Source organism: Mastigoproctus giganteus, chromosome 2 (assembly GCF_048544385.1).
Source record: "Mastigoproctus giganteus isolate SK-2022 chromosome 2, ASM4854438v1, whole genome shotgun sequence".
Taxonomy (NCBI): domain Eukaryota; kingdom Metazoa; phylum Arthropoda; class Arachnida; order Uropygi; family Thelyphonidae; genus Mastigoproctus; species Mastigoproctus giganteus.
This window is the reverse complement of record NC_143576.1, coordinates 198,965,710-198,983,206: the sequence shown is the minus strand read 5'-3', so window position 1 is coordinate 198,983,206 and position 17,497 is coordinate 198,965,710. Positions and strand designations below refer to the sequence as shown.

Here is a 17,497-nt window from a genome sequence, read left to right as displayed (position 1 = left end):
GTGTTGGTACCAGATACTACAAGACACATTTAGAAATCTTGTAGCGTCCATGCCTCACCGAGTACGAGCAGTTTTGGCTGCACGTGGAGGACCAACATCATATTAATTAGGTGGTCATAATGTTTTGACTCATCAGTGTATGTGAGTTACTTATAGCAGTTTTTTCAATTTAGCATAACTTCATTAGTTTTTAAAATATGCTCATTGCTTTTGATATAACCTTCTTATTATGTTGCATGCATTCTCACTTGTAAATTCCTTTTTGTGGAGATTTAATTAATATTTCTTGCTGTTATTCTTTAATTCTTTTTTTTTTTTTTTTTTTTGTATTATTAGTTTACTATGTAATGTATCATGTAATTTTCACCTTAATTTTATAGTTTAACATCACCGAGGAACACAGGATTGCCTCAGGCAGTAGAGATATTAGATTTCAGAAAAAGGCCCTAATATGTGTACTACCTGAGGCTTGTTGTTTGGTTGTTATTTGGTTGTTAGGAGCATTAGCAACTAAGGCCACATTGCTCCAGGGATATGCAGTGGTCATTCCCTGACCTTTCCGCATCCTCCGTATTTGGTGGTCATGGGCTCGAACCCTGGTCTAATCAAGAAGCTTGTGCTACGCACTGCTGCTCCTGCCCAGCTGGCTACGGAGGTGCCACTACCTGAGGCAATCCTGTATTCAAGAAAGCTACATATCTTCAAGATTAAGAGGTTTTTATTAAAAACATGAAGGCAACCAATAAAAATCACTATGTAAGTCACTCTGAACACTTCAACACAGCCTTTTATTCTTATGTTGAGGATGTCTTATTCTTCATTTCTTAAGATGGAAAAATGCTGTGATAAAGCAACAGAAAAGAAGAATATGTTTGAGCATAGAGAAGTGAAGGTTAAGCATTATTTCATCAAAAAGGAGAGGAGAAGAGTTTTTTATTTCCTTAGAACTGCAACTAGCCAGTCTGACTTGTAAAAACATATTTGAGAATGACATACCATACTTATATAGTACCTGCAATGAATCAAAGCTCTTTTTTTTTTTTTTTTTTTCCTCCAGCTAAAAACCTAATCTTTTCTTAGAATGTTCTGCATATTATAAAGTAATCTTTTAAGAGATTTTTAGTATATGCTCAAATGCTGTTTCTGCAGCCCATTTTTCAGTTATTGTATTTCTGAAAAGTATAATGTTTTTTTCTGATTACAATAGCAATGTACATTTAACCTTTTTTTTTTTTTTGAATGAAACCAATTCAATGAAATTGTTGAACGGATAGCTCATCATGTATGAATATAGCTGAAGTTACTGTATTATGAACATTTTATTTATTCTTGTATTTGGTGTTACTGCTTCCTGATGCATGTTATTTCTGTTTAAAATGGGTCTAGAATATGTTTCTATAGGTCAGTCCAACAAATTGCAAAGTGAGATTCTGGGAAAATTAAAAAATCTTATTCTTCAAATATATTATTTTTTTTTGTGGTATTTTTCTATCTACTCAATTTTTTTTTTCATAATTCATATGCAGTGATTCAGAATTGGTTTTAATTCAACCCAGTGACAAAAAATAATGATCGCAATGTTGCTGCTAAACTGTCCATTCATACCAAACAGACAATACTAAACTTGGTAGGTACACAAATATCCTTTCTTAGTAAGAAACAATGAACAAAAATAATTTAAGACTTGCATGGTACAGTGCATTCCCTCATACATCTACATTTCATTAGATAAATTATTTTTAAATATTAACTTGTTTTTGAAAGTAAGTTATGATTTCTCGAATGGATGAAGATGCTGTGTAGTAAATAGTTTCTAAAATATATATTTCTTGTAATTTTATCAAGTTGATAATGTTATGTTTTTAATATAATGCTAATATGGTGTATTGCAGATCTTTGCAAATGGATGAATGGACGTAAATATTACATTGACATGGGAGAGATGGGCATTATCAGTGTAGAAAATGTAACTAGTCAGGCTGGAGGTGGTGCTGTTAGTCAGCCTCGAATACCCCAGAGGTGTAGCGTGGAGCTAATTACTTGTGCCTCATGCCATATTATAGTATCAGTTCTGTATCTCAACATACCATCTTGCAGTTCAGACAGCTCTTGTAGGTAATGCTGATTTAATACATTAAGAAGTGACTGTTTATCTTATTTGCAAACAGTGGTTATAAGAAAATAAGCACTGTGATGAAATACAGAAAAGAATGCATTTAATTATATCTTTGTTTTACAAGTTTATGATTATGGCTGTAAAATTTAATTTTTGTTTTAAAGTGACTTAATATAAAAATATGTAAATATTATCAAATGCTTGATGTAAATATATTAATTTACTCAAGGAAACATAATAGTCAAGTTTTATTGTGACCTGTTTATATGGTTACAAATATTGCTCAAAATGCCATCCCTCTGAATCAGCTCTGATATGAGTAATGAAATTGTGAAAAATGGAGAAAATCTGAACCAAGGTCACATTCATTTGGTTTGTATCACCTTCTTTAGTTGTACAAAATCTTTTAGGTCATGTATGTAGAAACAGCCTTTTAGAAAAACCCCACAACCAGTAATCAACAATGTTCAAATCTTGACTGCAAGGTGGCGGCTACTTTGTTTCAAATCTCTACCACTCTTTCTTTCATCAAAATATTCCCTTAACAATGCGGTAACTCTCTGGTGAATATGTTGGTGCCCTATCCTATTGAAAAATCACTTGGTCCAACTTGCTCAATTCCTGATGGACATAATTTTCCAACATAATTCATATCCTTGTCCACTCACAGGTATGGTAACAGAAGTAATGATCTAGTAATGTTCCATTAAGAATTTCTTCAAAAAAAAAAAAAAAAAAAAAAAAGTGGTCCAATTATGAAAATGGATTTGAAGATGCACCCTACTTTCTCTTATATATTTGTCATATATTACATATGGGTTTTGTTGGATCATAAAATGCAATCTAGCTCTTGTTTATCATATTCAAGTTGGGTTGATATACAGGCAGGAGAAATTTAGATGAGTTTGCACATCAGAGCACAACAATTCAACTGTTTTGACAGTTCGAGAGTTGTTGTGGTTTGTTGGGTCATAAAATGGTACTTGAACTGTATTCTCCTCAGGGAAGTTGAGGATAATTTACAGTTCCTATACAGGAGAATTTATATTAGGCATATATAGGTATTGCATTACCTGTTTTAAGAAATAATTTGATTATGAATAAAATACTAATAAGGTTTATAAAATACCATATGAAAATATGGCATAGTCATATTTTCATATGGTAAATGGCATAGTCATGTCATTCCTAATAGTGTCAATGAACTGAATACAGTGTGGAAAGTAAGCGACTACGGACTGGTATGGAGTATAGGTAAAATATGTTGTACCGATGTAGAATATGAATAAAAATATTTCAGATTGTTTCCAATAAAATGTTCAGCTTGACATCAATGTTTCAAAGAAAATATTTTTAAAATATTAAATGTATATTGTTATATTATATATTATAATATAATAATTTATTATATAAATTTATTAAAATAATAAAATTTATTATTATTAAAGTTTTTTTTAAAAATTTATATCACTGTCAAGAAATTAATAACGTTATTGCAATTGTGACAATATTACTGTGAAGCTATGTTGAAAAAATTAGCAATGTACCAGTAAGAATTAAAATCTCCTTTCAGTATTGTATGGATACTTAACATATGATAAGATAATCTTGGTTTCTTTACACTCAAACAGAACTTGTTGTTTCAGCATAATGAAACAACATCTAAATTTATTATTCGATATTTTGAAATTATCAAAATTTCTCAAATATTATTACTGCTATGATATTTACTTTAAAATTTAGATACGTGTACTTTGAATACTACAAAATTATATTAACTATTCCCCACAAAGTTTTTGTTATATCTCTAGCCTGCTGTTTCTTGTACTGAGAAGCATGATTCACTGCACTGAAATATCAGATTCACCAAACTGAATTTGTGATAGATATAATATATTGAATATGCAGAAGTTTAGCCAAAAAAAATATATACAGTAATAGTAGTTGTCTTACAATGCAAGGAAGCCATAGACTTTTGCTGCACTGGCAAAAAAAACCAAGTAGATAAGAAAACACAAATTATATGTTTCTCTCCTCACACAGATATGTATCCAGTAGACCCTTAAACTTATTCAAACTGTCAGCCTCAACTACCTGTGAGGGCACCGTGTTCCAGCAATCAATGACTTGCTGGCTAAAAGAAAACTTCCTACAATCTAATCTGAACCTCACCCCTTGTAATTTGAATGTATGATCCCTAGTTCTGGAATTCTTTATAACTGTGAGAATTCCACCTTCATTCATTTTACTAATCCCTTTCAGAACCTTATAAACCTCAATCAGACACCTGTGAGGTGTCTTGTTTCCGAACTCTGTAGCCCACACACTCCTCATATGGTCGTCCTTCTGTCGGTCTCACCATTTGAGTTGCCCATCTTTTGATCCTTTCAAGAAGCCGGATGTCTTTTTTCAGATGTGGTCTCCATACTTGAATGCAGTATTCCAAATACGGTCTTACAATTGCCTTATATCTGGGATTATGACCTCCCTATCTCTACAGGATAGCATTTGATAAATCATAGATATGACGCCATGGGCTTTCCTGGCTACCTGTTTACACTGTTCAGAAAACTTCATATCTGCCCATATTGTAACTCCCAGATCCCTTCTTCATCCACTGTTTTTAATTCAACCTCCCACTAAGTGTATAATTTATTTGTGGGTTGCCATTCCCCAAGTGTAAGACCTTGCATTTAGTGCCATTAAAACATAGCTGCCACTTCTCTGACCATCTTTGTGGTCTGTTCAAGTCATCCTGAAGGAGCGCTGCATGGCACTGATCATTAATGACTCTACCAATCTTTATGTCATCTGCAAATTTTGACATCTCACCTTCTGTCCTTTCATCAGTCATTTATGAAAATGAGAAACAACAGTGGGCCAAGAATGGATCCTTGAGGGATCCTACTCTTCACATTACACCAATCCAAAGAATATCCATTAATCACAAATGTCTGTCGTCTGTCCTGCAGCCACCCAGCAATCCATCTTAGAATCTTACTGGTAATCCCAGCCTGTTCAAGCTTATACAATAGCCTGTCACAAGGGACCAAGTCAAATGCTTTCTTAAATCCAAATAAACGATGTCGAAATTATTCCGTAAATCCAGCTCATGAGTGTGTCAAAATAACCTACTAAGTTAGTTAAGCATGATTTACCTTTACCAAAGCCATATTGCGAGTCCTTCAGAATGCCATATCTATCTAAATATCACTGGATTGTACTCTTAATCACTGCCTCTAAGATTTAACTTATCATCGAAGTCAGATTAACCAGTCAAACATATATATAAATAAAGGAGTTTATTTATGCGTGGGTAATGCACACACATCATTTCTACTACCAAGATAGTTTTAATTATATGTCATATTGTGAATACCTTCACAACAAGTTGTCATGGTATTGCGCTACCTTGAATAAGTAACGCTTCACCTATGGAGAAGACTATTGTTACTTATTCTCGGCAGGTACCACCACTCAAAGGGCACCATTTCAAGGCTTTTTGATCCCTTCTTCAATGGATGGGTGAGTACCCTGTTGTTGCAATAGTGACAACCTAGTTATGAAATATAACTGCACAATATGAGCTGCCTGATGGTGTATGTGGTTTAATTTAAAAGATATTTCTTGGCTAAATACCTAAGAGTATGAAGGAGTTTATTTATGCATCATTTCTACTACCAAGGTAATTTTATTTAATGCATAGTTTTAATTATATCTCATATTGTAAGGCTTTTTGGCTCCTCTTCAATGTGTGGGTAGGTACCCTATTGTTGCAATAGTGACAACCCAGTTATGAAGTATAAAATAACCCCGGGGGCTCACATCTGGTGAGTATGGGCTTGGCAAACCCAGGGTCCTGAGCTGGATATCATCATTCTTCTCTTTCTTGGTGATGTCTTTCTACATCTCTCTCTCTCACAGGGGGGGGGGGGGTAACTTGGAAATTTTTTTTTGGCTGGTGCAGCATAAGCCTCAGGCTTCCTTGTACCATATGGCTAATAATAATAATAATAATAATAATAATAATAATAATAATAATATTGTTCAAGGTTTAGGCCTAAGTGGATGTCAGATGAACTAATGAGACATATGGCAGAGAAGAAAAATGCATGGGATACATACAAATTAACACATGACACAGAAGCCTATGATAGATACAAGTTGATCTGTAACCAAGTTACAAAGGAGGTTAGGCAGGCGAAGGCAGATTACGAGAAATCTTTGGCAAGGGATGCAAAGAAAAACAGCAAAGAGTTCTTTCCTTTTGTGAACTCTAGAAGGAAGGGGATGAATCAGATTGGTCCACTTGATATTGATGGGTCAACTGTTGATGATCCTGCTCAGGTAGCTAACAAATTAAATGAATATTTTGCATCGACATTCAGCGAGGGGAATGCCAGAGGTGTATTCAACTCTGGCAGTAAGCTAGAGAATCTTGTAATAACTGAGAGTAAAGTGGAGGAGAAATTGTTGAAGATAAACACAAGAAAGGCACCTGGGATGAATGGGATCTATCCAGTTATATTAAAGGAGGCAGCAAAGGAAGTAAGCAAACCCTTAACCATAATTATGAGAGCTTCCTTGGACTCAGGGAAAGTACCCATGGACTGGAGATGTGCAAATTGACCCCAATTCACAAAGGAGGATCAAAGGGCGACACAAGTAATTATAGACCTGTTAGTTTAACTTCTGTTCCCAGAAAATTAATGGAGGCACTGCAGGATCATTTAGACAAGACTTCAGTTATAGCTCAGACACAGCATGGTTTTGTTAAGGGGAAGTTTTGCCTGACCAATTTTATTGGATACTATGATGCAGTCACAAAAGAACTGGATGCAGGGAATAACTTTGATATTATATACTTGGATCTTAGAAAGGCTTTTGATACTATTGCACATGGAAGACTGCTGCACAAATTGGAGCAGTGTGGCATTGGAGGCAAATTGCTGCTATGGATAAAAGGGTGGTTGAGGGGGAGAAGACAGTGCGTGGTAATCAATGGACACTGCTTATCGTGGACTAGTGTTATTAGTGGAGTCCCTCAAGGTTCAGTATTGGGTCCATTATTGTTTTCTGTATTTATAAATGATATTGATGATGGTATATCAACTTAATGTCCAAGTTTGCAGACGATACGAAGGTTGCCAGGGTTGTCAAGGACACTACTGACACTATGCTACTGCAACAGGATCTGGAAAGGTTGAGCAGATGGGCTGAGAGGTGACAAATGGAGTTTAACATTGACAAATATAAAGTACTACATATGGGAAACAGCAACCCCAGAGTTGATACGTATATATATACGTATCAACTCTGTGGTACTATACTGACAGTGGTAGAGAATGAAAGGGACCTGGGGGTGGTTGTGCAGGGAGATATGAAGTTTTCTGAGCAGTGCAGACGGGCTGCAAGAGTAGCACATGATGTATTGTCGATGATATATAGGAATTTTTCTAGCAGGGATAAGGAGGTGATTATTCCCTTGTATAAGGCAATGGTCAGGCCACACCTAGAGTACTGTATACAGGTCTGGAGGCCTCATTTCAAGAAGGATGTAAAGATGCTGGAACGGGTACAGAGAAGGGCAACAAGATTGGTGAATGGAAGAAAGGGGTGCTCTTACGAAGAAAGGCTTAAGTTTTGTAAATTACAGTTCCTGGAGACTAGGCACCAGCAAGGTGATCTGATAGAGGTGTATAAAGCCTTGAATGGTTTGAGCATGCTCAATGCTGATGGGATTTTTCCTCTTGCTCAGAATAATCACCTGAGAGGGCATAAATTCAAATTGAGGAAAGACAGATGTAGGATAGACGTGAGGAAATTTGCCTTTAACCAGCGGGTGGTTGGTTGGTGGAATAGACTTCCATCCCTTGTCGTGGAGGTTGATAGCCTGAATAAGTTTAAGGCTCAGCTGGACTGGTATTTCGAACAAACAGAGGGGTGAAGTGGAAGTGGTTATTTTTTATTTATTTATTTATTTTATTTTATTTATTATTTATTTATTTTGGCTGATGCTGCATAAGCTTGCTTTCTTGCATCAAATGCCTCTACTAATGCTAATGCTAATGAGCGGTTGCTTTATAAGCTGGAACAGGTTGGAATCACTGGGAAAATCCTTAGATGGATAGCTTCAGGGCAGGAGGCAGAGGGTTGTGATAAATGGCTATTCCTCAGATTGGGTTGATGTAAGAAGTGGGGTTCCCCAAGGATCAATATTAGGACCACTGTTGTTTTTAATTTTCATAAACGACATTGATGAAGGGATAGAGGGCGTGATGTCTCAATTTGCAGATGATGTTAAAATTGGTAGAGTAGTTAATGATCACTGTCAAGCTGTGCTTCTTCAGAGAGACCTAGATAGACTTCAGGAATGGTCAGAAAAATGACAGCTATGCTTTAATCCAACAAAGTGTAAGGTATTACACCTGGGAAACAGTAATCCCAAAATAACTTATTCACTTGGTGGAGTTCAACTAAACCCAGTACTGGAGGAAAGGGACTTGGTGTTACGATATGGTCCATGAAATTCTCTGAGCATTGTAAACAGGTTGCAAGGAAGGCCCATGGTGTCCTATCGATGATCTATCGAACTCTTGCAAGTAGAGATAGGGACGTGATAATCCCATTATATAAGTCTTATGTTAGACCACACTTGGAATACTGTGTTCAAGTATGGAGACTTCACCTAAAGAAAGACATCGAGCTTCTTGAAAGGGTGCAAAGACGGGTAACTCGCCTGGTGAGATCGGCAAAAGGGCGTCCTTATGAAGAAAGGCTTCGAATATGTGGGTTGCAGAGTTTGGAAACTAGACACCTTAGAGGAGATTTGATTGAGGTGTTTAAGACTCTGAGAGGCATCAGTAAAATGAATGAGGATGAAATTTTCAAGATTATAAATGATGCTAGAACTAGGGGACATAAATTCAAGTTAAGGGGGGAAATATTTAGATTGGACTGCAGGAAGTTTTATTTTAGCCAGCGAGTTATAACTTACTGGAATAAGTTGCCTTCATGGGTGGTAGAGACCGACAGTTTGGGGAAATTCAAAGGTCATCTGGATAGTACTTTCGGGTAAGGGAAACGCATAGGATGATAGGTTTAATTTTCTTTTTTTTTTATTAATTATTATTATTATTATTTTTTTTTTTTTCGTTTTTATCATTGTTTTGTTCGGATTTTTTTTTTTGTTGGCTGGTGCAGCATAAGCCATAGGCTTTCTTGCACCATGAGGCCATTACTAATACTTATACTAATATATATATATATATATATATATATATAGTAAACTCCTTCTTATAATGCTTTCCAGAGGACTAACCCTTCCTAAAGAATGCAGTAAGTGGCATTTTTAAGTGTAATTTTAAGCTATGTTATTTAGCATAGTATTATATTATTGTTAACATTTAACCATTATTATATGTTAATAGTTAACAATTTTTATATGTGAGACAATTTAAGGATCTAGGAGTATGCCATGCACTGTCTAATTTTATTTCAGTGTAAGTCTACATGTAAGCGATAAGCACAGTATATATATATATATATATATATATATATATATATATACATCAGTAAAAATTAAATTATAGGATTTGATATGTAAGCTTAGCTTGTTCATTTAAAAGTTTTATATCATTTTTAGGCATGTTCATGTGTGTATGCGCACGGGCACATGCGCACCTGTTGTCTTTACAATGTCTGTCTGTCTGTCCATCCATCTATCTGCACATAACAGAGGGATTCCCAGTGGATGGATTTTCATGAAATTTTATATCTGGGCTTCGTCAAAATATTTGTTAAGCCATTCCAAGTTTCATTAAAATTGGACAACTAGAAATCTGACATTATCATCATCATTATTATTTTTTTTTCCTATATAAATTGTATGGATAAAAGCAATTCATATATTAAATGTTGTTTTAATGCAATACTGTTAACTTTAGACAGTCTATGCCAGCTTTTCACATATTGTTACTCATGTTGGGCAGACAAGTTGTGTAGTCAAGACCCACTAAATTAGCGGGTCTCGACTACACAAGTTGTCTGCCCAACATGTCTAATAAAATTTTGAGACTTTAGGATTTCCATAATGTTTTTTTTACACTGTGTATTGTTACTTGTGAATATAGTGTCATTTGTGAAGATATATATATATATATATATATATATAGAGAGAGAGAGAGAGAGAGGGACTTAAAAAAAAAAAAAGAGTAATAAGTAGAGTAAATCCCCCACTCTCTTCCAAACTAGTCTGAACATGTGCTGCAAATAGTAAGCATCCCCTTACTGTCCAACTTCAAACTCACAGAACAACTTTTCTTTTTCCTCATTTATTCCTTCAACAACTGTCGTTTGGGACAATCTTCCTTCACATGTGTTTCATGAATATTAAAATATACAGAAATTCAAGTGTAATATCAGCAAGTCTTTTTTATCTTCTGAACTTCAACCCAGCCCAGGCATGGTACTAAGTACTGTAGGTTTTAATAACATTCAGAAAATGCTGAAACAGATATTGCCACACAACTTTAGAGTAGATAAAAACATATCAGTATTTCAAGTTTAAATGTATACAAAAAAAAAAAGTTCGACTTTTTTTTTTTGTTGATTTTCAATTATTTTCCTGTTGTAGACAATATAGTTTAGGTATTCCTCATCAATCATGAAAGTAAGGGACTGGCACAGGTGGTAGATGACTTTCATCAACCAGTGAAATACCACCACTTTGCTTATTGGAGGCTTGAAGTGGTGAAACCCATGTTTAGTCTCTAGAGCAAAGTTTCCGGCATCCCCTCTCCTCATACTTCTCCTTCAACCCATGCACGGTGCTAAGTACTATAGGTTTTGATACCTTTCGTGTTTGGGGTTCTCATAAAAAAAAAAAAAAAATTTATGAATGGCAAATTTTTAAATTTGCAAGAAATGAAGGTTGCATTCCTTGTGAGTTAGAAAGTACAGAAACATAATTTTTAAACAGTAGAAATAGAAAGAATTGGTAATATATATTATATGTATAAAAATACCAAAGCTACTGTAAATTGCCAATTTAGTAATATCAGTTTAACAGATATTCAAAGTAGACAGCATGCCTACTTACATATACAACTTTAATGCTAGGAATTAGATCAGAATGAACACCTGCCCTAATTTTATCTTTATTTTTTTTTATATAGTGAATAGTTGATTTGCTAACACCATACTTTCGTACAACTGAAGAAGAACTACTTCCACAATTTAGCCTATATCTAATATCTAATATCATATAATTATCTTTTCTTGTGATGCCATAACTTTACTGTAGCCAGGTGGGCAGGAGCTGCAGTGCGTAGCACATGCTTCTTGATTAGACCGGGGTTCGAGTCTGTGACCACTAAATACAGAGGATGCGGAAAGGTCAGGGAATGACCACGGCATATCTCCGGAGCAATATGGCCTTAGTTGCTAATGCTTAGTTCCTAAAAACCAAATAACAAACAAACAACAAACCATAACTTTACACTATCTCTTAGCAAGAGAACCTTTACTAAGCGTTTTATTCTTTTACATGATCAATATTGTCAGAGCCAACTGGGTTGGGTTCTTAAGTTTTATATATATATATATATACTTCCTTATTCACAGTTACCTTAACCTTCAAGAAATATTCTGAAAGACTCAAGCAATCCACTGCATAAATTCCTTATGGTAACACCTAAAACACACTCTCTCAACTTATTAATTAGAATTACACTCATTAACTAAGGTACACAGAAACTTTTGCCAATGCTGCAAGTAATTAACTGAATCTAAAACACCTTTTTAGATTTACATAATTTGAATGAAAGTTGTAAAGGTTACAAAGCATAACAAAATGACCAACGGTCTCTCTGGGGGGAAAAAAAAAACACACACCATAATCTTCACTGCTTTGAATATCTGAAGCTCTTCTTGGTAATATTTAGCACCTGTCTGAACAGTAAGAAGATCAACCTGCTGCTTGCGGAATATTTCTGAGTATATAGACTTGACAGAATAACAGTTTTCTTAGACCATAGCCTCGCTCTGCTTCAGATTGAATTCTGTGCACTAGAGCACCAAACTGAATCACTTTAATTGGACAGAATTTAAACTGGAAAGTTAGCTGATGAAATTTATGAAGAAACAAATATGTTGAAACAAATGAAGAATGTAGTGAGTTGACATCTTTATCATGTTAGATATAGATGTCAACTTACTGCATTCTTCATGAAAAGAAAAGCCAGTTCATGCATTGCAAAACTGGAGAGTAAAAAGGAAATGTGAATGAACAAAACAACAATCAGAAAAAGTGATTTGCAGGATAGGGATAGCTGCAGTGGCAGATCCAGAAAAAAATGACAGGGGGGGATGCCATTTGTAATGGGGGCACCATTTTATGCACTAGAATGGCAATCACATTAGCATCAGTGTTGCCAACTGTAGTCAGTTGAAAATAGCTGAGCCACAATGCAAAAATAGATAAAATCTTATGTTAGCAATGGAAAAAAAAAATTTTTTTTTTTTTGTAGCTAAAGGGAATTTAAATGATTAGTGTATATTTTCCAAAAAACAACAGGGAGAGCACATGCTCCAGTGCCTCTACCCTGAATCCGCTACTGGATATCTGTAATAAGTTTTAGTTGGAAAAGGTGTAATGATAGAAGGCTGAATGTAAATGATTGTTTGTGGTTTAATTTATTTGTATTAAAAATTTTAATCTATAAAATTTTTAATATTTAGATGTGACTATGTCTGGATTAAAGAGCCTGCTTATGGGAAAACAGGACAAGAGTTTTGTGGCTTTATATCCAATTCATCTGTTTTCTATGAGTCAAAGACAAAACTTGTATCTGTAGATTTTTTGTACAGCTATTCGTATAATGATGCATTTGCCCTTCAGTTCACTGCAAGAAGTAAGTTTTTAATATAATTATTTATTTAAATAATCAAAAGGATACTTTCAGTATTTACTGTAAAGATTGGCAGTTCTTTAGGGGTGATGCTATAACCATTGCTATAAAAACACTAATGATAAAATGATAAACTGCTTTATTCTGTCAACACTTTGCAGAAAAGTATAATGGGCCAGAGAAGAGTTAATAATGTAGTAACCATATCAGTATTAGTAATACACCTCATAGTTATATTCACATCTAACACTAATTAGTAATGATATCCTCTAACACAAATTAAATTTCACTTTGTGTGAGTAGACTGGACTAGATCAAAATAATACATTAAGTGGATCGTGCTATGCTTGCATCCGAATTAGATATTATGTTTTTAATTAAAATCTCTTGAATGAGTTATTATGCTTAATACACTGAAACTTAATACACTGGTGCATTAGGCATAACAAATTAAAATGTTTCATCATAATGTACCAGCTACTATTTCTATTAATTAGCTTGTTTCCTTACTTATTAATATTGTAGTGTCTGCATTTGAGAATATGGTTAAAGGTGGCCATGGTTCATTTGCTTGCATAGCAGGTTGGGTTTTCTAGTATTAATAATAAAGAAAATTGAAAAATGTTCATATTAGAGAGGTAATAAATCAGTTTTATATAATTCTCAATTTCACATTTCTAGTACTGTGGCTGCCATTGTGTTAAAAATAAATAGCTTCCTCCCTGCCTAGTCTAATGTATACTTAGCAGGTTACTTCAAAAATCTTAATACTAAATGCAATTTCTATATTCTAGCAGTGATCAGTAACACAAAAAATTTTACACATAAATTGAAACTTAAATAAAAAAAATACCACCCTTAGAAATTTTAATCCTTTAATTAAAAAGCTGTCCCCTTGTTTTGTGACCACCTCATATTTATCATGCTATACCTGCCCAAAAGAAGTGACCTTGTGTATTTGAATGGGGGTCATAAGGTGATAGATCCAATGATTTGCTTTATGGATTATATGTATTAGTCCTTACTCCATTCTCTATGTATATGTAGTAATCAGTGTGCTCAAGGTAGTTATTACTGATGTCATTGTTGATATAGGGTGTGATTCAGGAGGAATAGTAAATATTTTGGGAGGTTATAATATCAATTATTCTGAGTAAAATTATGTCCAATTCTCAATGGATATGGAGATACAGCTGTTTGAAACTGGCATGCACAAAGCCATTATGAGAGGTATTAAAGAACGATAAATGACATTGTTTGCATTTATTGACTTTTTGAATGATAAAAAACACAAATAATTGACAAATTTTTTACAGTTCACAATAGATGTTCGAAAATCCCACCCACCAACCACAATGCACTTTGAAACTCTTGTGGTGGTAATATGATGTGTTGTTCTTCTGAGGTCATCTTGGCATTCCTTTATGAGGGCAGCAATATCCTAAATGTGAGTGAGCAAGTCATCTCTTGTATTCACCTTTTCTTTATATACTGCCCTTTTTATCCATCCTCACAAACAAAAATCTAATGGAGTGAGGTCTGGAGACCTTGGTGGCCAATGAACGGGACCACTGGCGACTGATCCATCATTCAGTGAAAGTTCGATTTAGATATTGTGCAGGAGTTCCGTCTTGCTGAAAGTACATATCAATCCTTGTAGCAAAGAGAACATCTTCCAATAGTAGTAGAAGTTCGTTTTGCAGAAATTCTAGGTAAATGGGCCCTGTAAGATGATTTTGTAACACAATACGCCCAATCAACTGATTGTCGATGATACCGCATCACACATTTACAGAGAAACGATGTTGAAAATTTGTTTCTGTAGTGGCATGTGGATTTTCGTCTGATCACCTATGAGAGTTACAGGTGTTGTTGATACCATCACGGGTGAACATAGCTTCATTGCTGAACGGTATTAATTGGTGATTAGCATTTACTCATCGACAAAATCCCAATCACTGGGCATCGTCTCCTGGTTGAAGGTGTCGTACCCGCCGTATGTGATATGGATATAAGCTGTGCTCATGTAATGTTCACCATACTCTTGTCTATGGAACATTGATATGCATAGAAATTCTTCATGTGCTAATAGTAGAGACTATGTTCTACCAACAGAAGAATGTGTTCTATTTATCATTAGCATTTCATTAGTTCAGGCATATGATGCAAGAAAGCAAGCTTATATAACATCAGCCGAAAAAAAAAAAAAAAAAAATCCCCATTTCACTGATCCGGTCACTCCAAACGTTTGTCTAGTTCAGCCTTAAATTTATTTAAGCTATCAACTTCCACAACACATGGAAGTCTGTTCCAGCCATCAACTACCCACTGGCTGAAGGCAAACTTCTGCACATCTATTCTACAACTGTCTTTCCTCAATTTGAATCTATGCCCCTTCAGGTTCTTAGTCTGAGCAAGCAGAAGTATCTTGTCAGTACTGAGCTCAAACCATTCAAAGCCTTATTCACCTCAATCAGGTCACCTCGCAGCTGCCTAGTCTCCAGATGCCGCAACTTGCAGAACTTAAGCCTTTCTTGGTAATTGCCCCCTTTGTTCCTCTCACCAATCTTGTTACCCTTCTCTGTACTCGTTCTAGCAACTCTACATCCTTCCTAAAATGAGGCCTCCAGACCTGTATGCAATACTCAAGGTGTGGCCTGACCATTGCCTTATACAAAGGGATAATCACCTCCTCGTCTCTGCTAGAAAAATTCTTATATATCACTGACAAAACTCCATGACCTGCTCTGGCAACCTGTCTGCACTGCTCAGAGAATTTCATATCTGACTGCACAATTACTCCCAGGTCTTTTTCATTCTCCACCTCCCTGAGTGTAGTACCACAGAGTTGGTACATTTCTCTTGGGTCACTGCTACCCATATGCAGTACTTTGCATTTGTCAATGTTAAACTTCAGTTGCTATTTCTGAGCCCATCTGCCTGACTTTTATAGATCTTGTTGCAGTAGTTATATTGTTTGTTAGTTATTTGGTTTTTAGGAGCATTAGCAACTAAGGCCATATTGCTCCGGGATATGCGGTGGTCATTCCCTGACCTTTCCGCATCCTCCGTATTTGGTGGTGATGGGCTCGAACCCAGGTCTAATCAAGAAGCGTGTGCTACGCACTGCTGCTCCTTCCCACCTGGCTACAGAGGCGCCTGTTGCAGTAGCATACTGTCTTTAGTGTCATTAACAACCTTTGTATCATCTGCAAACTTGGACATTAAGCCTGATATATCTTCATCGATATCATTGATAAGTACACAAAATAACAGTGGGCCCAGCACCGAACCCTGGGGGGATTCCACTAATAACATTAGTCCACGTAGAGGAATGTCCACTGATTACCACTCTCTGCCATCTCCACTCAACCATCCCTTTATCCATTGCAGCAACTTTGTCCTTAATGCCATACCGCTCCAATTTGTACAACAGTTTTCCATGCACAACAGTATCAAAAGTTTTCCTGAAATCCAAGTACGGTAGACTCTCGATTTTCCGGGATAGATGGTAAAAAACAAATCCCGGATAATCGATTTCCCTGTTAATCCAAAAATACAGAAGTCCCTGACATGTCTAAGAGATACGTTCCAGGACTTCTTACTTAGTTGAGTTTTATGTAACTTGGGAATGACTAGTAACATATTGCTGCTATATTATTATTATTGACAAATCTGAATTCAGCGCGATACTTGTTAATGTTTGGCCATTTTTATACATCCTTATTATTTTAATTTTCTGATCCAAATCGATCGCTTTCCTTTTCTTGATAGTTGGCACCATGATAACGGTCAAAATTAAATTTTCTGAAAAGAACTTCACAGGGTTAAGGCGAAAACTTGCTATTATCACCCTGCACGAGTTCATATTTTACTAAAGCACATTTCTGGAGGTCAACAAAAAACAATAAAAACAAGTTGCACTTCCCGTTTTATTGGGTTTTCTGTTAGCGCAATCAATTATAAACAGGTAGTAAATTCGATCTTATTGCAATTGTGATGATACCGATAGCTGGAATTCTGTTGGTTTTTACGTTATTATGGTGAAGTGTGTCCCCCCCCTTCACTGAAATCTTCAGTCATATAAAAAAAAGAATCATAAATAATTGTAAGAATCTTCTCTTCTTTTCTATTTTTTTTCTTGTTACTCCAATCTCACTTGTGCAATTTGTGTGTGGCATGATCGTTGTTATTGATTGCTTATTATTTTGTTGTTGTTGTTTTAAATTTTACAATCCTAAAAAAAAAATTTTAAAAAATTGAGTGAAAACAAATTTACGTAAATCTGTAGTTGCATAAGTCGGGGACTTACTGTATCGAAAAATATTCTGCAACCTACGTAAAAAATATGGCAATAGATAAAAATCTTACCACGTACTACTCGTGTGTCCAATACAATGCTTCTCTTTATTTTTTTGTGATGTCACGTATGGTTTGGTTTGGTCACCAACATTATAATGGTTCTTTAGAG

General features: G+C 35.3%; 1 protein-coding gene across 1 annotated transcript in view; it reads left to right on the top strand.

Moving 5' to 3' along the window:
- LOC150089901 (uncharacterized) overlaps positions 1–17,497 on the top strand; it is a 64,486-nt gene that overhangs the window by 9,155 nt on the left and 37,834 nt on the right. Inside the window, exons 3-4 of the mRNA XM_090389699.1 lie at positions 1,893–2,115; positions 12,857–13,029. Coding sequence (XP_090245825.1) covers positions 1,893–2,115; positions 12,857–13,029 — 396 coding nt within the window. The remainder of the gene's footprint in view (positions 1–1,892; positions 2,116–12,856; positions 13,030–17,497) is intronic.